A 23,154-nucleotide genomic window follows, 5' to 3' on the forward strand; every position below is an offset into this window, starting at 1 on the left:
TGTCATGTGTGCTGGATTTGTTTACACTTTGCTTCCTTGTTTGCTACCCATCTGCTTTGGCCTTGGATTAAGGATTTGCTTTACCTATAAAATGCATAAAATATCATGCATCAAATTTGCTTGGGAGCAAGAAAGTTTTGCACACGCTTTTTCTAGACACGTTCTTGTTTTTAGGTTTTTTGTTTGTTACTTTGATCTACTCAATTTAAAAGTTGAAATAAATAATAATGTGCAAAATGAGAGAATTAGTGTGAGAAATCACTTCTCGTTTTCTAAAGAGTTATTTGATAATCATTTCATTTTCAGTTTTTATAATTTTCACTTTTTGACTTTCAATTTTCATTTTCTTGAAGACAGAAAATAGTTATCAAACGTGTCAAATCAAATCTTTGCGGTTTTTGGTTTTAAATTTTTTTTAAATGAAGACTAAAAATTAAAAAGTGAAAACAAAATGATTATCAAACGACTCCTTTTTAAGTTCCGCTCTCCTTTTATTCTAGGGTGTTCATAACCTATGCTAATGTACTCTCATTTCTCGTGGAAAAAAATTGAAGAAAGAAACAGAGAAACACTATGGAGCCAATACAAAACTATCAACACTTTTTTTTATAAGAAAACTGGAAAATACAACAAAAACCCTGTTCTGGATAAATTCTTAGGTGCAAACGGCCAAACTACACACACAAAGCACCCCACACTCCTTATATTTTGGTCCTACCCAACCCCTTCTGTCTGGTGCCCTATACAGACGTCCAAACACAAAAATCTCCCCCTATTATGAACTAGAAAGAAAAAATAACCAATACCTAAACACAAAAAATAAGATAAATAAACAAAAATTACTATGCTGTTATTATATTCATGGACACCTCACATTTCTTCCAGGACCACCATAGTAAAAGTAAGTTCCCCACACATTATTTCTTCCCTGTCTTATGTCATAACAATTAGGGTGATCAGCCAGGAGGTGGAGATTTGTAAGTGGGAGCAAATTGTTATCCCAATCTACAACCTGCAAGTTTCTGAAATAAGATGCTTTTCCAGACCCTGCTTCTGCAAATTGTCCACTCCCCATTTGTGTAGATGTGTGGTATCCTCTAGATCTGCTATTTACAATTTCACCCCCAAATTGCACCATGCTTGCATGGCTCCTCAGGTGACTGAACAAGAATGCTGGCCAGTATCCGACTAGGAGCCCATTTCCAAACTCTAGCCACCAGTGTCCATGCTTTGGATCCTGTAAAATTTAAATTAAAACATAATTACATGTTGATTAACTTTATTTTAGAACAAAATGATTGTGATCAATAAGTTGTTTTTGTCTTGCAATGTTTTCTTGACTGAATAATGATGGGTTTAACTTTTTGTCACCTTTTTTGGGGTTGATATGATGAGTTTTTGTCCCTTTAGGTGAAGGGTTTTCTCACTTCTTTTTTTGTCTTTTGATTCTTTTTTAATTTATTCAATCTAAACTGTAAAAATCAAGAACCGATATATACGGAGTAAATAGAGGTGTAAGTGCAAGCAGAAAGAGAAAAACTTATGTAGGAGAAAACTGTAATTTTAGGAGATAAAGCTTCCAAACCTAGTTGGAGGAGACAAACCAACGTTTAAAGTACTAGAAAAGCCCTCCTTTGACAAGAAATGATTGTAATATTTCATTTATCAACACAAATAATTACTAGAGTCAATTAAATATATTACTTCAGTGATCAATAAATTGATTTAAAGACACACAATTTGAGTGAAACCCTTATATAGAAAAGCCCTTCTAAGGAAACAAAGTTGATCCAAGTTGGGTGGCCATGAGAATCTGAGTCTATAAATAAAAAAATAATGGAGGAAATAAGAAAGAAATTGATGTCAATTGAAAGGTGCGGTTGGCTTTTTTACAAGTGGATTAGATGATGAAAAATCTAAAAGGAGTTTTTTTTCCAAAGAAGCAAATATTTTTTTTTTCTTTTTTTGGCAACCTTACACCTGAAGGTAACAAGCTGAATTTTCATGATAACAACAACAATAACCGAGTCTAATCATATTAAATGAGATCTGTTGTATGAATCCTAAAACGCTATTGCGTTTGGTTTACACCAATCTTAATTTTCATAATAAATATAAATGAAATTTTTTATGTAAGCTATAGAGAGAGGATAGAAGTTGAGTGCAAATAAAAAAAATAACACCGTTTGGGCCAACTTAACTAATCTTATGCCTGTATTTTCATCATATATTGATTTGAGTGTAATTTTGTTGTATTTAGATTTGAATATTAAAATAATTAATTATGTGAATGCTGACTTGAAAAACTCACCTTCCAAACCATCAAACCAATGTCAAATTGTCTGCTACCATAAGAGGACCTTGGGGAGATTGCTGCTCCAATTGCAATCTTGTTATTTGTTTGGACAAATCCTGAGCAAAGCAAGTTGTAGCATCCAGTTGTTTGATATGCATCTGTCTATAAATATATAATTAAGAATCAAATTAGTACTAATTTTACTTATTTCCTCATAATTTATGTCTTAATTCTCCATGCAGAAGAGAAACGGAAGAATCTAATTAGTAAAAAAAATTAATTAATAGAACTTACTGTCCAGTATGTAAAGAATCTTGGATAGTTATCTCCATATAACTCTGGACTGACCTGGGAAAAAAAGTAAAAGGAAAATCTTAAATTTGGCAATTAATAAACACAAAATCATAAGTTTTTATGCAAGCGATTTTTTTTTAAATAATTTTGAAATATACAAACAATATTAAGAGAAGAAGTATATGAACACGACAATATATGTTAAAAAAGACATATACCTGCCATCCAGCTTCAATGGTGTTTAAATCATTGCCAAAAGAACCAGAGATGACCCAAATCTGTGATAAGCTAAATTCATACTGGTCAGTGACACGTGGCGCCCACACATTGATGCTAGCCTTTGCTCCATAGTATTGATCCCCATTAACAAACACAACCGCATGCTGTAAAATTCAACCCAATATAAAGTGAAAATATTATTACGTAGTTTTGCTCGCCTAATCCTTTATTATCCTCATTATTTTCGAATGAAAAAAATGACTAACCTCATGGCCACTGCCTGAGGAGTCTCTCCTCACATGTCTTGTCGGCTTTCTTCCGAATCTTTGGAAGGAGCTTGCTCGTAAAATGTCTTTCTCTCCGGTCCGCCGGATCGGAACTGTTCCTTGTGGACATGATTCACCAGAGTCTGCCCATAGCTGATAGCTCTCTCCCACTTTATCTGTGCTGTTATAGCTTTTGGGCCTGTCTGGTTCCTCCTGTAAAAGTAAAATCACTGTCGTAATTAGTCCCCTAATTATAAATTTACAAGTTAATGATCACAAAGTTGAAAAGGGTCATTGACATATTGTTCTTGAAGATTACCAATGGCTTCTTTCCTTTGAGCTCAGGATGATCAAAAGCTGGTTGGAGATGAGATAAAACACAATCTATCACATCACCATCTGGACTCTGCATCGAGAAATAACAAAAATCCAAATCATTAAATCTCAAAAACAACAAGAAAATGTCGATGACTATTTACTCTAACGACCCATTGTTTTCAAATCTCATAGACGACAATTATTTATTATTATATATTTGGCTTTCGAATTGATCAACCTCTTAGTTTCTCCTTATGCACTAATCTGCTTGTCTTAAAGCTAAACATAAAGAGACAAGTGCAGAAAGAAAAAAAAAAGGAGTGCGAAAATCAGTTCTCCACAAAAATCCGAAGACAACAAGAAAATCAACATTTGCATTGAATTCACTATCAAGGACAAAATGTCGTGCCTGAATAGTCTTGACAGCAGGCTTGTTGATCTTCCTTAAATATGATTGGACTTGGACCCCGCTCAACTTGTTGATAGAGCCGGTCCGAAAAGTCTGATTGGCCGGGGAGGGGCGGCGTAGGCCAGAATCCGAGACAACTGGGTGGGACAATGCAGGACTAAAGAGAGAAGAAGAAGCAACAAGAAGTAAGAGAACAAGAAGCATGGAGACGAATGAGAAGGAGTTGGAGGTGTGAGAGTAAGTAGGAAGAGCCAGTTTAGAGGAATGTTTGGGTTCGAGTGGTGGAGTAGGTTGACTCTGTCTTGTGTTTGGTACAAAAACAGTATCAGAAGTTTGTGTTTGGTTGCATTGGACTGGGTGTCTTCTTGTTGTTGTGTAGTGGGATTTCACATTCTTCTGTTTTGTCCATGGGAGTTGTGGTGGATTAGGATTATAGTCTTCTTCTCCTACTCCCTTCATGTCCTTACAAAACAGAAGCAACCATCAAAGATGTAAGAGTCTTCTGCTGCCACTGCCTGCCCAGCTAAGTTGTTCACTTGACTCGCTGCCTTTGCATTTCCAACATATAAACAACTCTCTCTCTCTACATCTTCTGAGGAGAGAGAGATTCTTGGGTTTTGGTGCTCTGACACCTAAGAAAACTTTTCAAGCATGAGGGGATATTAAAGGAGAAATGGGAAGAGCACTCTCTCAAAGCAAAGCAAGGTTTTTTTTATCACTATGTCACTTTATTGTTTAATGTTAATTTTCGAGCAAATATTATAAGATTTTTTTGCTAAAAGCATGATATGTCAGAAAATTCATGGATAATTTTAATTTTAAAACAGTCTGTTAGCATTTCGCTTATTAAAATAGGGGTGATAGGTGGGGCTGTTCTTCCCCAAGTTTTAATTCTTTTCACAAAGAGGGACAAGAAAGGAGATGGGTGATTCAAAGTTCAGGTTGATTTACAATTTTACAAAATAGTGAAACATGCAACTGCTTGAGACTTGAGAGCTAAGCCAAGTATACCTAACAAGCGACAGCCTCTGGATTCTTTGCCTTTCTTTTTGGCTAAAAGAACTTCGTTGCTTCGTAAATAAGCTTCTCAAAACTTCATTTCATAGTCGGAATCCGAAAACACTTTTGAATTTCTATTTTGAAGAAATGGATCTAACTATTAGTGTACCCGATTGTTATTTCACCTAATTACTAAGTATTTCTAATGACAACTTTAATCTGAATGCTTATTTTTAAATTTTCATGTGTTCCATAAAATATGGGTATTGAATATTCCAATTTCTGACTTCTCATATGTTGACTAACGTACATGAAATCAAAAAATTGCGTTTCATACTAAATTTTTTGATTCAGTATCTATAAAATAAAAAATCTAATCAACTGAAGGACTAATTGATATCGTACCAGTCTTTTTTTTTTTTCTCCAATTCATAACATACCGGAGTTCCCTCGTTCTAAGTAAACATGACATAATAATAGGGAGTTTTAACGAAAAGCCCACAGTACTGTTTACTTTAACAAAAAACCACATTTTTATACTAAAAAATCAAACTTGATACTATTCACTTTACCCTTTATTTTGTTCTTATCATTAAAACTCAAAATTTTCAAGGATTTTCCATTAGTTTTCTTATAATATTATCATTGGTTTAGAGGAACACAGTAATTACAGATGAAGTAAAAGAGTCTCTTTTCTTTTAGGGGAATGCTAGTTACCTTCCTCGCTTGCCTTTTTTCATTTGCTTTTCTCTCTCAATAAATGACAATTGAACTTATCTCGTCTTTTTTCATTTGCTTTTCTCACTCAATAAATGACAATTGAACTTATCTTACACCTAAATCTATGTAATAGTTAGGATGGGGGCCTAGTTGCAGTGGCACTAGAGCCAAAGAAACTCCCACCTCACCCAAGTTCGATTCCCCCCACCCCCAAGCTTAACTAATGACAAAAAAAAAAAAAAATCTATGTAATAGTTGTCATAAATCATTAAATTATCCAACAAACTCATTAACTTATCTTTCCAGTAATACCGTAGTTAAATCCCCAACTAAAGGCTGGTTTGGTATTGCTGTACTTTGAAAAAAACTGTTTTTGCTATGATATGAGAATAAGCAGCTGTGAAATAAAGCAGCAAAGTGTTTGGTAAACCTTTTTGTAAAAGTGCTTTTGAAAAAAAAACAGTATTATAGTGTTTGGTAAACTTTTATGTAAAACAAATGTGAAAAAAAAGCCGGTTTTTCAAAGCTGGGTTTTGCAGCTTCTTGTTTTTGGCTTTTTTCACCAAAAACTGTGAAAAAAGCTGAAGCTGAATGTTTACCAAACACAAAAACAACTCCCAGCTTTTTTTTATATCAGCTTTTTTCAAAATCACCTCAGTACCAAACCAGGCCTAAATTATTAAATTTTCCACCAAATTTGACATATAATTAAGAACATCAATGAAAAGAAAAGAAAGGAGTTTTAAACACAATTAATACATAGTTTTAGATGTAAGATAAGTTCGCATGACATCCATTGAATGATAAAGATAAATAAGAGAAAGCGGAGAAAATAGCTAGCATTCCTCTTTGTTTTATAATTCTGAAAGCTCATTCCATATTTGGCCCTTGCAGCATCTTTCCAGTCTCATTGTTTCACTTCTTTTTATCTAACTATAATAATGTTCTGAATGTTAATAATGCTGTTGTCAACAGTCGCCACTAGGAGGAAGTGGAACAGTTGGAATGCATAAACAGCCTTACATTTTCAAGTGTCTTGTATATTCATCATTTCAAATTGGACCATGAAACTTAATTAAAAAAAAGATAGATAACTTCTTTTGACTAAACAGACTTATCAGTAATTTAAATATTCCTGAATTACTTTTTAGTTATGACAGAAAAGAGAAGAAAAAATTGTTACTGTAATTGGTGTGAATTCAGATAAGAGTAAATGAAAATTTGAGAAATAATTATGCAGCATGTGGTTCTTGTGCTCTTTCAGCACTTGCTGAATTTAGTTTGTTTATTAGAGCAACTCAATCTCTAAAAAATATGTTGGCACTCAACCCATTTAATCCACTCAATGAACAGTGATTGATTACAATGAACAGTTAATTGGCCAAATGCATCTTCACCCTTACAAAATACGATGGCACTCAGTCCATTTAAAATATTATTAATTTTTTTTATAAAATATTAAAATAGTATTTTTAAATTCGGATAGGATTTTTAACCAATATTGTCACGTCACATGTCATTATCTGAAAAGTACTATTTTTGTGAATAGATTTTCAACCAATCATGACACGCCACGTGTCACTATCTGTTTACAATAATTTAGCCAAGATTTCGATCAGATTTTCAACCAATGTTGTCACGCCACATGTCATTATCTGAATGTACTATTTTGTGGATAGATTTCCGATAAGATTTTCAACCAATCCCGACACACCACATGTCACTATCTGTTTACAATAATTTAGCCAAGATTTTGATAAGATTTTCAACCAATCATGTAGTGCCACGTGACATTGTCCAGAACCTTATCCTTTTTTTTTCCATATAAACCCTACATCCATCCTCATTCATACACCAAACTCAATACTTTTTTTTTAGCTCTGACTCTTTCTTCATCATTTTTAAATCTTGAGTTCTTACAATGTCTTCTTCAAGGAGATTGTATGAAATCGATGAGCAACAGAAAAAATTGTTGGCACAACATGAAGAATTGTTCAATCTAGAGGAAGGTGGAGATGAGGCTTTCACAATGGAAGAGAATGGGGATGCTGAACATAGAAGGCAGAAGGGCTTACATTCCCGTCGTGTCATGGAAGCTGTGGGTCATATATCAAAACTCAGACGTGCCGCAAACTTGGATAGAAAGAGGGAAAAACGAGGTAAAGATCTCTTGGAAGATTATTTTATCCCTAACAGTTTATTCCCTAATCATATTTTTAGACGTTGTTTTAGAATGCAACAAAGTTTGTTCGACAAAATCATGAGTACTATTTGCAACCATGATCCATACTTTGTGCAAAAAAATGATGCTTTTCATGTTCTAGGTCTTCTTCCTGAGCAAAAAGTTACTGCTACCTTGTGGACTTGCATATGCAGTATCTATAGATCAGGTGGATGAGATAGCGAGGATGGGAAAATCAACTGTTCTGGAGTCCCTGATGCGGTTTTGCTCCGCAATTGAAGCCCTGTACACCAATGAGTACCTCCAGAAACCCACGCCAAGGGATCTGCGAAGGCTTCTGAAGAAGGGTAAGATGCGAGGCTTTCCTGGCATGATTGGAAGCATCGACTGCATGCACTAGACCTGGAAAAACTGTCCAAGTGCGTGGCAAGGAGGCAACAGAAAAGGAGCAAAAAGTATCATTTTGGAAGCAATGGCTTCATTTGATACATGGATTTTGCATGCTTTTTTTGGTGTTCCAGAAGCTCAAAATAACCTCAATATCCTGTCTCAATCTCCAGTGTTCAACGAGGTGCTGCAAGGAAAAACACTAAGAGTCACATATTGGGTGAATGGCCATAAATACGAATGAGCATACTACCTAGCATACGTCATTTACCCAAGGTGCACAACGTTTGTCAAAACAGTGCTACATCCACAAAGTGAAAAAGAAAAATACTTCGCAAAATGTCAAGAGGAGTGTACGAAGGATGTGGAGCGTTGTTTTGGTATCCTGAAGCTTGTTGGGCGATTGTCAGGGTTGCTGCAAGAATATTTGATGTCGAGACTCTTCGATCCATCATGATGACGTGTATCATTCTCCACAACATGATTATGGAAGATGAGTATTGTTTATACCATATTTAAGGCCTCGTATTTAGACCTCGTATAAATACTCGGGGGACTTAAATGTAATTATGTAATAAAGGAAGGGGCAAATATGTAATTAGGGGAGGAGCCCTTATTCTATAAAAGGGCCTCCTCACCCTCACAAACCCTAAGTCTCTCCTATCTAGAGCAAAGCTCTCACACTCTCTCCCCCACAAATACTCTCAGAGAAATACAATCAGTGTGGATGTATGGGGTGAACCACGATAACTCTTGTGTTATTTACATTTCTTGCAGATTCACGGTCGGATTTATGTTGTACCAAGACCTCCAGTTTTGTGTATCAACAAGTATGATTATGATGTCGTCGATGAATACGAACCACACATGATGAACAACTTAAGAACACGTATCTATTGTGCTCATGACCGCACCAAAGATCCCGTGCAACACGAGTCATTGGAACGGGATGGACGTTATAATCAATTGATCGTTGAGTGGTACAATTCAATGAACTACCATACTGGCAGTTAAGCCGTCAACTTGAATTGATTGAGCACCAGTGGGGATTACAACAAGGTGAAGATTAAAAGGAGCTTGTGGTGGAAGAATAAAGTTCTTAGCTTATTTTGTGTGTTTTTTTAAGTTTATTTGGTGAGTTTATGTCATTTTATTTGGTACTAAAAATAAATAAGAAATTACATCTAGTACTAAAAATAAAAAAGAAATTACATAAAGTACAACAAATAAATAAGAAATTACATAAAGTACTAAAAAATAAATAAGAAATTACATAAAGTACTAAAAAATAAATAAGAAATTACATAAAGTACTAAAAATAAATAAGAAATTACATAAAGTACTAAATATAAAGATGAAATTAAATTAGTTAGGAAATAAAAAAGAAATTATACAAAGTTTAAGAAGCTAGGATCTGTGTAGCTAGAACCCCCTCGACTTGTTTCCTTGTCTTTTGCACGCCTCATTCGCACCACGTCTCTTTTTTCCGATATCCAGAAATATTTAGAATTCGGAGACATTTCTTCTAGAAGATTGTTCATAGTGTCACGATCTGCTTGAGCCATAATTTCTTTTCTAAGCATCTGGCTTTCTCGATTAAGTATTTCTCTTTGTCTCTCATTAGCCGCATCACCTCTCTCAGTAGCTGCTAAGATTGCTTCCATAGTCGCAGCTTTTGCCTCATCTCTTGCCGTTTCTCGTGCCACGTTCAATTCACTTTGGCGAGCAAGTTCGTCCATATATTTTGTGTAGTGATTTTTGGAAGAACTCCATTTTTTCTTTGCCGTCTTTTTACCTTAAGGCCTTAGGGATCGATAAGTTGGCTGCATCTCTGACACTTCTTCAAGCGTCCCTTCCCGCTCTTCAAATGTGCCGCCTTCCTATGCGGCATGGTCTGCTTCTGGCGAACTGTGTAGAGGGATGCCGTACATGACAACTTCTGGATCAGTTGGCACAAGTTTGTATCTGGGACAATCTTTGACAACATCCCAACATTCCCATTTGGTGAATGATTTGATGTTGTTTTTCGCATTGTAGAATGCTTGTGCTTGTAGTGTCTATAAAATGTGGGATAAGACAATATTATAAAATGTGGGATAAGACAATATTATAAAATACGGGTGTAACACAAATAAATAAATTAAAATATTGATGCAGGTGAAATACATATTGTTTGTACCATACTTAGGGCCTCCGTATTTAGACCTCATATAAATACTTGGGGAATTTAAATGTAATTATGTAATAAATGAAGGGGCAAATATGTAATAAGTGAGGAGCCCTTATTCTATAAAAGGACCCCGCACTCTCCTCATTGAGAGAGGCCAATTCTTAGGCCTAACTCTCACTCTCTCAAAGCCTCACTCTCACATTACAGAGGCTCTCCCCCTCACAATCCTCTCAGAGAAATACAATATCATTGTGGACGTAGCCCAAACATTGAGGTGAACCATGATACCTCTCGTGTTCTTTACTTTCTTGCAGATTCACGGTCGGATTTAAGTTGTTCCAAGACCCCTCCGATTTTGTGCATCAACACATATAATTAAAAATATTGTCACCTGATCCACTAAACTTCTCTCATTACTTAGATTAATGGAAGCATGAGATAGAGTGTTTTACCAACAAGTAAAGGATATGTTGAGTTTTTTCCAACAACCTTTAAGACCTTGATTACTTCTTGTGCGATCTCCAAGCCTATCGCAAAACGCTTCCATAATTCTACTCCACATTTCTCGCAAGTCCATCTCATTACCCATAAGAGGGTCATGAGTAATTTGAACCCAGTATTGACACAACGTAACATCTTCGATGAGCTTCCACGTAGCCATTTTTTCCACCAAAAAGTATATGAAAGCTTTGGTTGAAAGTGTTGAAAATATTGAAATGTGGTGTAAGGTGGAAGATGATGGTTAGGTATTTATAGAAGAAACAAAGTTTATTTTTATTTTTTCTGTATTTTTAAACAATTTTTAATAATTTTTTATTAAGTTAATTAATCTGGATCGTTGGATTTGAAAAAGATTCAAATCCAACAGCCCAAATGTGGACACGTGGCAAACGATCATATTTCTGACCGTTTTGTTTTTTTTTTTCGTTTTTTGGTCGAAAATCGTGGACCGTTGATCTCAAGATCTGACGTCCCAGAATGCGCCACTTCACTAGCCATTGGATTTGAATTTGATTTTATTTTTTTACCGTTGGAAATCCAATGGTCTAGAAAACTAGTCGTTGGAAATCCAACGGCCAGAACGAGCCATGTGTCATCCCATCAATCCCCTCTGTTGCGCCTACACATGCGGGCCCCGCCCCATTTTTCTTGTCGGGAACGTGCGGCCACTTGCGCATGGCGCAAAAAAAAATCCGAACTGGCCTGTGACATCACGCTGACGCCATCGTGACGTCATATGCCCCAACAAATTTTGGGCCGGCCTAGAAGCTGGCTTAGGCTAGGTGCCAGCCTATTAGGCTCGGCTTGAGTGTTTTTGGGGGGTGCCGACCTTTTTTTGGACTTTAGGCCGGCCTATATGGTTGGGCTGGAGTTGCTCTTAAAGGGATGCTTTGGAATTCATCCAAAAATGGACAAAGCCAATGATGTGGTTTTAAGTTTTTAACTAGCTACAGTTTTTTTATTACAAACGATATATTTACTTTAAGCTACGCTAATAAGAGTAAGAACAAATTGATCCGAAATGTAATAAATTGAAGAGAAAAATCTTATCCGCCAGACGAATCACCGGTTCAATATTTATGTCACCCAGAACAGATCAAATTTATTGCAATATTTACTAAGGAAAACGATGCATATTGATTAGATGGGTCCAATCCTGCAATCCATATATGAATGTCACGATCATGGATTCATGGGTAGCTGACGCCTAAGGTCAAGCATGTCAAAACCTCCTATGCCGACAATTTGTCATATTGCTAAATCCGTAGGCCTCCAAGAGACAAATGGTAACATGTAATTAATTACTGTTGGAATTGATAGTCTAAATAACAGCACCCTCAATCTTGATGATTAACCCTAATCCTCAGAAGGAGATGTTAGGATCAATTACGGATGTAGACCTATGTTTATTTTGATCATTCATGTTTGTGAAACACATGAAATGTGATATAATGATCTACCCATTTGCATGTACAATAGTAACGATATGCATCTATAGCTAATGTAATCACATGTGCGAAGGTTGTTTCTTACCATTCTTGTTAGTTTAATCTAAACACTATAATATGAGTTATACAAGTACTTAAGGGCCACATGTATACACCAGTCTAATGTGTAATCATATTAGGCTCAAAGTCTCTGAAGTTTGTGTTTGATTGTAACAAAGTTGCATAATGTTATTAATTAGTTTACACGTTAATTATACTATAAATAATAAATTAGTTTATACTTCAAAATATGACATTAATATATACATGTTATAACATGAGTGAATTCAGTAACCTCACCTAACAATATTAGGGGTACTTCGAAAAATTGCCGTTACCATACTTTCTTTTAAAGTGGGATTACCAATCATAATTAAAGTTAGAAGATTCCTATCTACACCTAGTAATTTTGAAATTAACCATGAAGATATGAATTTTTAGGGCACTAGATTGTGGGAGGCAGAAAGCTATGGGACCTTGACCCTGGTGCTTTGGTTCTCTTTCTAGGGAGGCAATGGTGCTTGTCACTTTCAAATGGTCCTCCCAACTCCTTATCACTGTTTGCCAATTATACTCTATTCTTTGAATTCTCTCTTCTTTTCACAAATGACCCTCCACTCACTCACACTCCCAACAACATCTGCAGCAACCAGTTGAGACTTGAGAATATATATATTGGTCCATCTAAGCCACGCTCATTAAAAAGCAACACCTCCACATTCTCGATTATAATTACGTTGTTCCCATGCCCCCCTCCTTTTGTAAAGCTGGCCTCTCAGAATAGATTCCAGACCCACAATAATATTGATATATATATATATATATATATATATTTACACACACACATATGTGTGAAAAGAATACAGTTTTTTAATTTTTACATGGTTGAATATTTTGAAGTAATCGAAAAGGTTATAAGATCTCTTAGCATGGATTATATTCTATAATTTTAGGGTTTGTGATTTGTGCTGATAATTCATAAAGTTATTGTCATTTCATGGCATAAATTATATAAAACTGTAACTTTTTTTTCAGGTGCATAATACTATGTCACTTGACTTGGAGTGAAAGGCTGCCATTGCGATGCTTTATGAAAGAGAGCACCGACTGGCAAAAGGAAAAGATTAATCACCATGTAATTTTTGGCAGAGCTAGCTAAGCTCGGATTATGCTGGGATTTGCTCTAAATCTTCCAGCCTGGTGTGATTGGGATGATGTAAAGTTGCATTCATCATCTGCTGTTTGTATAGTTTGTAGGGCACGCACCAGCTAGTAGATTCTCTTGTGAATTGTGAACATGTCGTTTTTAAAGAATGAAAGAACAATGTAATATAATCATAATTATTCAATGATTAAGAATGCAGGTTAAGAGAAGGGAATCTTATACTTTGCACCATTTTGGGTTCAGTTTGAGTATCCCTATTTTTCTAAATATTGGCAAATATGTAGAACTCTAAAGTTACAAATTCTTATATCTTGACCTATAAGATCCCACATCGACCAACGGAGAGTGGGTGTGGTTTATATGTACATGCCCCCCTCCTTATAGCACAAGGTTTTTTGGGAACTCACTGGCTTCGGGTTCTATCGGAACTCCAAAGTTCAGTGAGTTTGAGCAAGAGTATTCCAAGGATGGATGACCCATTGGGAAGTTCTCGTGCCGAAACCCAAAAACAAAACCGTGAGGGAATGGTAAGCCTAAAGCGGAAAATATCGTGCTACGGCAGAGTCAAGATTGGGATGTGAATATCGTGCTACGACGGAGTCGAGACTGGGATGTGAAGTCTGGACTCCGCCGTAGCACAATATTGTTTGCTTTGGGCTTACCATTCCCTCACGGATTTGTTTATGGGAACTCACTGGCTTCGGGTTCCATCGGAACTTCGAAATTAAGCGAGATTGGACGAGAGCAATCCTAGGAGAAACAAATCCGTGAGGAAATGGTAAGCCCAAAGTGGACAATATCGTGCTTTGGCGGAACCGGTTTGGGATGTGACAAAATGGTATCAGGGTCACTCTGTGCGAGTGTGCCGACGAGGACGTCGGACCCCTAAGGGGGGTGAATTGTAACATCCCACATTGACCAACGGAGATGGGGTGATGTGTCTTATATGTATATGCTCCCCTCCCTATAGCACAAGTCATTTTGGGAACTCACTGGCTTTGGATTCCATTGAAACTCTGAAGTTAAGCGAGTGCGAACGAGAGCAATCCTAGGATGGGTGACTCACTGGGAAGTTCTCGTCTAAGTATCCAGAAACAAATCCGTGAAGGAATGGTAAACCCAAAACGGAGCCGGTCTGGGATGTGACATGACCTCTTCATCTGTCTGGTTGTCAAGTTAATTTTTATTTTGTTGTCATAGCACTTGGTAAGTTCATTGTTTGTTTAAATAGATGCCCAATTGATAAATGAATCATAAGGAATTCCTAACCTTCTAAATATGAAAAATCATCACCTAACATGCACCAACGTAGCATTCATGTTAGCAAAAGATATATTGATTTGAGATTTAGACGTGCATTTGGGGCGATAGCATATCAATTTGTACCTTGAATATTGTTTTTTGATCAGCGTAACTTGAATGGTGTGTGTTCAAAGTTTGTTCTTTTGAAATATATGAACTAAAACTTCACAAACCGAAAAAACCCCATTACCAAATTCACCAAATTTCTTGACCTAACCCATCATAAGACAGTCCATTTTAGCTCAGGAGACATAGTCCATTTTAGCTCAGGAGACATTTATAGTGCATATGGTACAAGCACTAGCTAGGGTAGGAGTACTGAATGCGAGGCCTGCTTAGCAAGCTTGAGTATCTTGTCTTAAAACAGTGGTGCCTGCATAATATAATGCAGGTGTAAGCTATAGTCCCATTATATATATACCTTTGTACTATCTTGGAGGTTGAAGATGGTGATAGGTCATATGATATCAATGTGGAGAGTCTGGAGACCATGTGATGTTTATCTTGTATAGGAGCTATTACTATTCTACACTAGATATGTATATATAGATATATGTGTGTGTGTGAAAGAAAAAGCTGAAATTATTTGCCTTTTTTCAAAAGCAAAACACTTTAAACCTTCAAAGGTAGGATGGAATTATACAATGTAGGGACTTTTACAGTCACATGGGTAGCCACCATCCCACAAAATGCTAGAATTTATTTGGTTTTTATTTTTTATTGTATTAAAATTTTGAAAAAAATGTGGGTTTGTCGTTTGGAGGTCAAAAAGTTTTCTTGTCATCATGATTTTCCCAGAAAGAAATGAAAGACCTAATTTGAATTCTTCAGAGAAAAGTGGTCTGGAAGACGGGAAGGTGCTCAAGCAACTCAAGTACTAAAACCACCATCAGTTGCTAAACTTGACATTTTGAAGATAATAATCATGCTAATCGGGGAAAAGGGATACCCTTGGTCATATATAGGTACAATTTCTCAGTTGTGCTTTATTGACAAACTAAAAAAGATGTTATGTAAGGGACTTGTAGTTCAAAGTAGTTAAAAGCGTTTGCTCATGCACTCTAATCGCGTGTTTGAATCTCCTCCCCCAAAATCTCTTGCATTAAAAGAAAAAACGGATGCTCGAAGATATGTGAAAATCAAATTGTTACACATAATATTCACTTTAACTTTTATCTTTGTTCATTAGCGTATTTGAATCTCAAGTGATTAAGAACTTTTACCTCTACATCTAAAGTCTTGTCGCTGCACATAAGATTATTCACTCCAACTTTTATCTTTGTTCCTAAATTCCGGCCCTTCATTTCACATTATGGAAGAACATATTCTGAAGACTGATCAATTTGTATAGTCATTGTAAGTGGTATTAAGGAAGGAAATATGCTTCTCTCAGATTAAAAAAAAAAAAATGAAAAGGGGAAGGAAATATGCATACGTGCAAAAAGTGCACATGAATTATTGATCGATCGAAAAATGATGGATCAATCGGTTTCAACCTAGATGCTCATGAATTTCTTCCTCATTCAACGGTGGATTGTTTCACAAGCAAAGCACAATCCTCTCCTTTCATCTTTCTAGACGCTAAAAAGAAGAAGCATCTTCACATTCTCCCATAATTCTCTTTTTATCTCCACAATTAAACTTAATCTAATAAAGTAACAATGAAACTGATTGATTGTTTGTACTGCTTTGAACAACCATATATCTCAATTCGCTCCGCTCTCATGTTCGTAATGGCTTCACTAGAGGTTTCTCGTTGTAATTAACTGTTATTCGCGTAAAAGAAATTAACCCTATATCTCAATTGATCTTATTACAAAAAGAAACTTTCGATTGTTGATGGCAATGAGGGAAGGCATAAGATCAGCTGCAGAGGCATCTTGCAATGGGATCGTTCGCCGGATGGTAAGCCTTCCGAGCAGCCTTATGGGAGGATTTTCGAGAGCAATGGGGCACGGCAGACACCTTATAGGAATAGGATCAGGAAGAAGAACTCAAACCCTACCATCAAACTTTCCAATGCATTATCCAGAAGAGCCTCTAATCCTTCCAGAAGTATCGGTCTCTTTTCTAACTAGCTTCGAGCAGCAGTATGGCACCATGCATCCATTCTTTTACGCATGCCGGTTTATGGAAACCCTAAAGATTGCTGAGGATGAGCACAAGTTCTTGTTCTTGTATCTCCACTCACCGGAACACCCTTTCACACCTTCTTTCTGTAGGGAGACGCTGTCTTCTGAGGCGGTGGTGCAGTTTCTTGATGCTAACTTTGTTTCCTGGGGAGCAATTGCAGATAGAGATGAAGGTCTACAAATGAGTGCAACTCTTCGCCCGGCTTGCTTTCCATTCTGTGCTGTTATAGCTCCTGTTGCTGGTGATAACATAGCAGTGATGCAGCAGGTTAACTGAAACCTAAACTTGAAGGATTTTAATTAGCAACTTCATAAATGAATCATCCATTAGTTCTAAATTTATTGTTGAATGCCAAAAGTTTCATTCGTCAATGATTGTATTAACAAAACTTATCTTGAGACGTTATTGTGTCAGTATTTCAAGCCAATTACTTACTATCATGTGAATAAAGTTAAAACATATCATATATAGTGCATGATTGACTTGAGATACCGCCACAGTGGCCCTCCCTTCGTAGGTGAGTCTCTTCAGTAACAACAACAGTTTCAGCTTCCAATACTAACGATAAGGGTACTATCTTCAACTTTCTTTATTTTCTTATTTGTTATTTCTTTGTCCATGTTTAGATGGAAGGGCCAATTTCCCCAACCGAGCTGGTGGGGATTCTGCAGCGGACGCTGGAGGAACAAGGGCTGGCGTTTCGCAGTTTGAAGGCCAAGAAGGCAGAAAAAATAATAGCAGACCGCCGTCTGAGGGAAGAACAAGATGCAGCATATCTTGCAGCTATACAAATAGACAAGGTTTGTTTACACTTCGTTTTGTAATAAAGGAAATTTTTTAGCGACACCCCTGAACTTAAGGCCTTACTTTTATTTTCGACTTGAACTTTCGTTCAAGCGGGGAAACTAATAGAAAAATGTGATAGATTTTACGATATAAGGAAAATTGACACGTTTTAAAATTTAATGGAGTTCAAAACCAATTAGAAGGTCGAGAGTAACTCATACTCTTGCCTACTTGCAGCAAAAGGAGAGACTAAAGAATGTACCTCCACCTGTTCGACCTCAAAAACCAGCAGAAGCCCCAAACAAAGCAAATCATGAGAGGCTTCAAAACCATTCTGCCCAAAAACAGCATGGAAAAACTAGAGAGGCTTCTATTGATCCTCAAGATCCTCAGGCTGCCCGGATACTGATCAGATTTCCGAATGGCGAAAGACGAGAGCAATGCTTCTTGTGCACAGACAAACTGCAAGCGGTTTACAGATACATAGATTCATTGGGTGTTCCTGGTATAGGAGGAAACTACAGATTGGTGTCAAGCTTCCCAAGAAAAGTGTATGGAGTTGATCAAATGGGGATCACACTCAAGGATGCTGGCCTGCATCCTAGAGCAAGCCTATTTCTTGAATTGGCCCCAACTGTTTAAAACATTCTACAATATTATTTAACGTTTTGAAAATTAGACATATGTTTGGTCACTAATGTTAAATGACGTGGACAAATATTGAAGAAAATTTTAACACTTAAGTCATCTATGGAGCTTTGAATCCCCAAATCGAGCACTTTTAGCTAAGCAAATTTAGGTTTCAACTGATGAATAAGAGTCGATTTAGTGATTTAGAGCTCCAAAAGATGACGATTAGTGAAAAAACAGCTTTAGTATTTAACATTCATGACCTACTAGATGTCCAATATTAAAACGTTAGGTAGTTATTTAGGATATTTTAAATAATTAAGGTTAATTTGAAATCATTCCTAAATTAGGTAGTTATCCGTACTTCACCCTTAATATGACGGTGCCACTAGTATATTGTTAACTTTTTTTTTTGGTTCAAACTCAAGCCTCGTTTGGCAGGTCATATAAAGGATCAGATATGACTAATAATACGGACCGGTCATTTGGTGTCCTCACTTATTAAATAGTCGCCGGATTAATTTAATCAGTTTGCTTATTTAGTCAGGTATACACCTTCTTAATAAACCATTCCAAAAAGGATTGGATTATTAGTATGATTCCCTTTCCTCTCTCACACTTCGTTCTCCACAACACCTCCTCTCGCCGTCGTCTTTCTCGTTGTCATCCTCTCGCCATTGTCGTCTCCTATGGCCGCCGTCGTTCTTCCTGTCGCCTCCTCTCGCCGACGTCGATCTGCCCGTCGCTGCTCTCCTCGTCGTGCCAAGCACCATACAAAGAGAGTTTCATTCTAATTCACAACAGTCGAATTCGAATTGGGTTTTTCTGATCTGGTCTGGGTTTATTTGGGAATCTTGGCTAAGAATTTGAATTGGGTTCTCCCCATTGAATTTGAATTGGATAATTTTGCTACTTCTGATTTGATCTGGGTCTATTTTGGAATCTTGGTTGAGAATGATGATAGAACTTGGAAATTAGGAAAAATTTCATCTGGGCAAATTTTTTTTTTTTTTTTTGAAATTAGATTTTGCTTAATTTGGGGTTTTTTATTTTGAAGTTTAGCATTTGAAAGGTATTTGGGTTTTTAGATAATTACATTGAATTTATATTCGATATAGTATGAATAATATGGTTATTAGTCTGGTATTGCACCAAACGTTCAACTAATTTAGTCAGTACTATCGAGTTGCATTTATCATATCTGAAAAAAATAATCAGTACAGTTCGAGCTGCGAGCCCTTAATATATTGTTAACTATTGAACCAAAATTGACATCCTTTGTAAAATAAATCTTCTTATTCACCAAATCAAAATTCAATCTTGTTTTTTCCAATCTTTCAAGAAAATATCAATTGGAGCAAGTGGGTAGGATTTGTTGTGTAGAAGGGCAGAACCGACATTGTACATTTCTCACAATTCGTATATTATCCCCAAGGTCGCTGTATCTCTTTAATATATTTACCAACCGGTCCTCTTGGACAAATAGTTTTGTACGGCTAACGTGGCGCCACCGTGAGCTGCTTGAGACAGCGGCCTCATCGTCCTCCTACCAAAACCGCGATCGGATTCAGCGGTTTCGGACCACTAATCGGAGAAATGGAGCTCCGCAGTATCTGTAATCCTCTGCGTCATCTTCCTGTGCTCTCCAATTGTTCCCATCAAATTAAATCGTCCCGAATTCGCAGCTTCTCAGTTCGGAGCTGCCGCTTAGACCCCAATGAATCACACAAGGTAAGTCCACCTGCAATTCCCACTGACTTGGATTCTGTTTGGTTTCTGAGAAAATGTGAGAATGTGACTGAGAAAGTTGTAAACTATGGTTGTTAGATATGCCAGCTGAGTTTTGAAGTTTGTATATTTAGTTCACATTTTGTGGAGAAGATTGGATTTTTGTACACCTACCAGTAACACTAACTTTGAATCTGTTTGGATACTCGGAAAATGTGCAAAGTGACTGGGAAAATTGTGAATTATGATTCCTAGATGTACAAGTTTGAATTTTGAAGTTTGAGTTTTTAAATTCACATTTTGAAGAGTATAAAGATTTAATTTTTTATGTTTCTTAATCTTCCTCAAATTGGGTTGCTTACATTGGACCCTGGTCTCGACAATCTGTTTGGATTCTCGGAAAGTGCGGGAAAGCGACTGGAAAAGTTGTGAATTATGATTCTTCGATATGCAAGTTTGAATTTTGATGTTTCTCAGTCTTGTTGATTTGATTTTTCTTACATTGTATTCTGAATTGCTGATAAAAAATTTTGTGGTTGTTCTTATCTTGTGTGCTTTATGAAGTTGCAGCTGGTTTTGGAAGTGAAGGAGAAGCTTGAGAAAGATTATCAGAGTCTTCCTGTAGGGAAAAATGGAAGAGATGATGAAGATATGATCCTATGGTTTCTCAAGGACCGCAAGTTTTCAGTCGAAGATGCTGTCGAAAGATTGAATAAAGCAATCGTATCCTTCACTAGCTTGATCAATTGCATAATTTGCGTTAGTCGTTGCTTGAACATGTTTAGTCACTTACATTTTACATTGGAAATTTCTTTCCTTTTAGATTCTTTCCCCCTTTAAAGCCGGAAAGGGTTAATGTAATTAGGATTACAGTTTCTTTTTTGGTATTTCCCTAATCCTGTGATAGAAATGGCGTCGAGAATTCAGAGTGTCCGAATTGTCTCAAGATTCGGTGAAGGGTATAGCCGAAACTGGAAAAGCTTACGTACATGACTTTCTTGATGTTAACGGCAGACCAGTTCTCATAGTGGATGCTTCTAAGCATCTTCCTGCTGTAAGTTTTATTCTTTTCGCCATGTCCGATTCCATACCATATAATCTTAATATTCTTGAGGTTTAACATACCAATTTAATCAACAAAATAGTGTTACGCCGTTTCGAATTGTGATCAATTTTTTGCTACCTTTGGCTTAGATCAAGTTTTGTATGGTACATTGGTAACTGTACAAAAAGTGCCACAGGTGCATGATCCTGCTGAGAATGAGAAGCTCTGCGTGTTTTTGATTGAGAAGGCATTGAGTGCCCTTCCAGAAGGGAGCGAAGAAATACTAGGAATATTCAATCTACGAGCGTTTGGTAGAGAAAATGCAGATTTAGATTTCATTACATTTTTGGTAAGCTTTCCGAGCTACCTGCTGATTGCTCCCTTGATTAATTACCATAGGGGAATTAGCGTTTTTTCTTGTTGCTGCTTCTGCTTGTCATACATCATAATTGAAGTTCTTTGGCCTGCTAATCATATTTTCTTGATTAGTTAGATATTAACTGTCAAGACGATTATATGATGGCCATTGTAAGTTGATTCCTTATCTCTTGCAGTTTGATGTTTTCTACTACTATTATCCAAAGCGATTGGGCCAAGTCCTCTTCGTGGAAGCTCCATTTATATTCAAGCCAATTTGGCAGCTCGCCAAACCGTTGTTAAAATCTTATTCTTCGCTGGTATGTATTGCAATCAAAGATGAATATTACATACCCTACGTTTGTTCAAAAGGAAATTTCATACTGTGCTCTGTACTCGAACGACATTCGAATTTGATACCTTTAGTATGTGCATATCTTGTTAGGAGGAGGAGGAGGATATACGACAGAGTTCTTAAAGCTTTTGCTTTAAGAAACTTCTCCACCTATTTGCATAAGAGAAAAAGAAAAAGGAGAATAAATAAAAAACCGATGTAGCATTACAAACCAGAAGCATGCTTTGCCTCAAATATCCTTACTCCGTGACCTTGAGCAGACTGTTGGAAGTTTTTTACTAGAGTTCTTAAAGTTTTCTCTTCAATGCAGCCTCCCTACCGTAAACTTTCTAGAGATCTTTGGTGTTTATTTTCTTGCAAGATATTGTTACTTGTCTACCTTCGTTTCATTTGAAGTCTTTGTCTTTTGAAGGTGAGGTTTTGCTCCGTGGAGACCGTCAGAAAGGAGTATTTTACAGAAGCGACGGTGCCTGCTAAATTTAGAGACTGAGAAATGTCACTCGACAAGAAGTGTCGTGCTTTTGAGTTTCGGTATTTAGCAAAGGCGTCGTGCTTTTGGCTATGGATATTATTTGTTTTGAGTTCGATTTCTCTGTCTCGCCTCGATTATTGAAAAAAGAAAAATAAAGAGTCCCCTCAACCTGAGCGTTAACTCAAATGGTTGTGAACATATTTGCACTAAAGATTTTGATTTCGATTTCACCCTCACTTTGCTTATATTGAAATAAAACGAAAAAAAAACCACCTAACTTTATTACTCTATTTGTGAAAGCATTATTCCCGCTAGCCTTCATGCACGAGTGTGAAGACATTTTTTGAATTACGGTATGCTACGCACGATTTACACGTTTTAAATGTATTTATATGGGTGAATTGACAAAAGGAAAGTCAAATATTGGAAGTAAATGAATAATCTTAGATCATGTTAGAAGAAACCCCTTAGTGTAGATAATATCGTTTGTTAAAAAAATAAAAATAATCATTTGACAACTAATTTAATCACATTATTATCCGCGTGCTATAGACCTTTTTTATAACCGACGTTACAAGCCTATCAAGATGTTTTGAATGTGTTTGAAAATAGAGAAAATAATATTTAATGAACAACTGATAGAATCACATTATTACTAGCCTACTGAGAGGTACTAATTAAAAAAAATGTACAAAAAAAATTAATTATTATAAAAAATACTGTTAAAATGACGAAAATACCCCTACCACATTTGATGCATTATTTTGAGTTGCTTTTGAAGTTTCTTGTTTGAGGGGTATTTCTGTTCAATTATTTTTTGGTGAAGTTTGTGACACCAAAAAAACATTCATTGAGCTTGCTGGCTTTATGTATAAGATGATGCTGACCTTCCGTTCAATTTCCTAAAACGAAAGCAATTAGGATAAGGACATT

General features: G+C 36.4%; 3 protein-coding genes across 7 annotated transcripts; 2 read left to right on the plus strand and 1 right to left on the minus strand.

The window, feature by feature from the left end:
- Window positions 1-583: 583 nt before the first annotated feature.
- Window positions 584-4,659, minus strand: LOC103455200 (protein neprosin). Its single transcript, XM_008394786.4, has 7 exons — window positions 3,803-4,659; window positions 3,395-3,481; window positions 3,076-3,288; window positions 2,809-2,973; window positions 2,591-2,644; window positions 2,312-2,458; window positions 584-1,237 (listed from the first exon to the last, which is right to left on the minus strand). The coding sequence occupies exons 1-7, from the start codon at window positions 4,259-4,261 to the stop codon at window positions 860-862; spliced, it is 1,503 nt and encodes a 500-aa protein (XP_008393008.2). The 5' UTR covers window positions 4,262-4,659; the 3' UTR covers window positions 584-859.
- An 11,786-nt stretch (window positions 4,660-16,445) lies between these two features.
- On the plus strand, window positions 16,446-18,316 carry LOC103415233 (plant UBX domain-containing protein 10-like). Its single transcript, XM_008353573.4, has 3 exons — window positions 16,446-17,115; window positions 17,475-17,648; window positions 17,872-18,316. The coding sequence occupies exons 1-3, from the start codon at window positions 16,555-16,557 to the stop codon at window positions 18,274-18,276; spliced, it is 1,140 nt and encodes a 379-aa protein (XP_008351795.2). The 5' UTR covers window positions 16,446-16,554; the 3' UTR covers window positions 18,277-18,316.
- A 444-nt stretch (window positions 18,317-18,760) lies between these two features.
- Window positions 18,761-22,451, plus strand: LOC103415232 (uncharacterized). 5 transcript variants are annotated; one of them, XR_011575620.1, is made up of 7 exons: window positions 18,834-19,995; window positions 20,563-20,715; window positions 20,900-21,046; window positions 21,234-21,386; window positions 21,592-21,714; window positions 21,840-22,069; window positions 22,162-22,451. XR_011575620.1 is itself a non-coding variant. In XM_029092737.2 (6 exons), exons 1-6 carry the CDS (start codon window positions 19,861-19,863, stop codon window positions 22,237-22,239), a joined length of 795 nt encoding a protein of 264 aa, XP_028948570.1. In that variant the 5' UTR covers window positions 18,761-19,860; the 3' UTR covers window positions 22,240-22,451. The 5 variants fall into 5 exon arrangements, 3 of the variants coding, with proteins under 3 accessions (XP_028948570.1, XP_008351794.2, XP_028948571.1); XR_003768410.2 differs by having other exon boundaries at window positions 18,847-19,995; window positions 20,557-20,715; XM_029092737.2 differs by lacking the exon at window positions 21,840-22,069 and having other exon boundaries at window positions 18,761-19,995; window positions 20,557-20,715.
- The last annotated feature ends 703 nt before the right edge of the window (window positions 22,452-23,154 follow it).

Source organism: Malus domestica, chromosome 14 (assembly GCF_042453785.1).
Source record: "Malus domestica chromosome 14, GDT2T_hap1".
NCBI classification, from domain to species: Eukaryota; Viridiplantae; Streptophyta; class Magnoliopsida; order Rosales; family Rosaceae; genus Malus; species Malus domestica.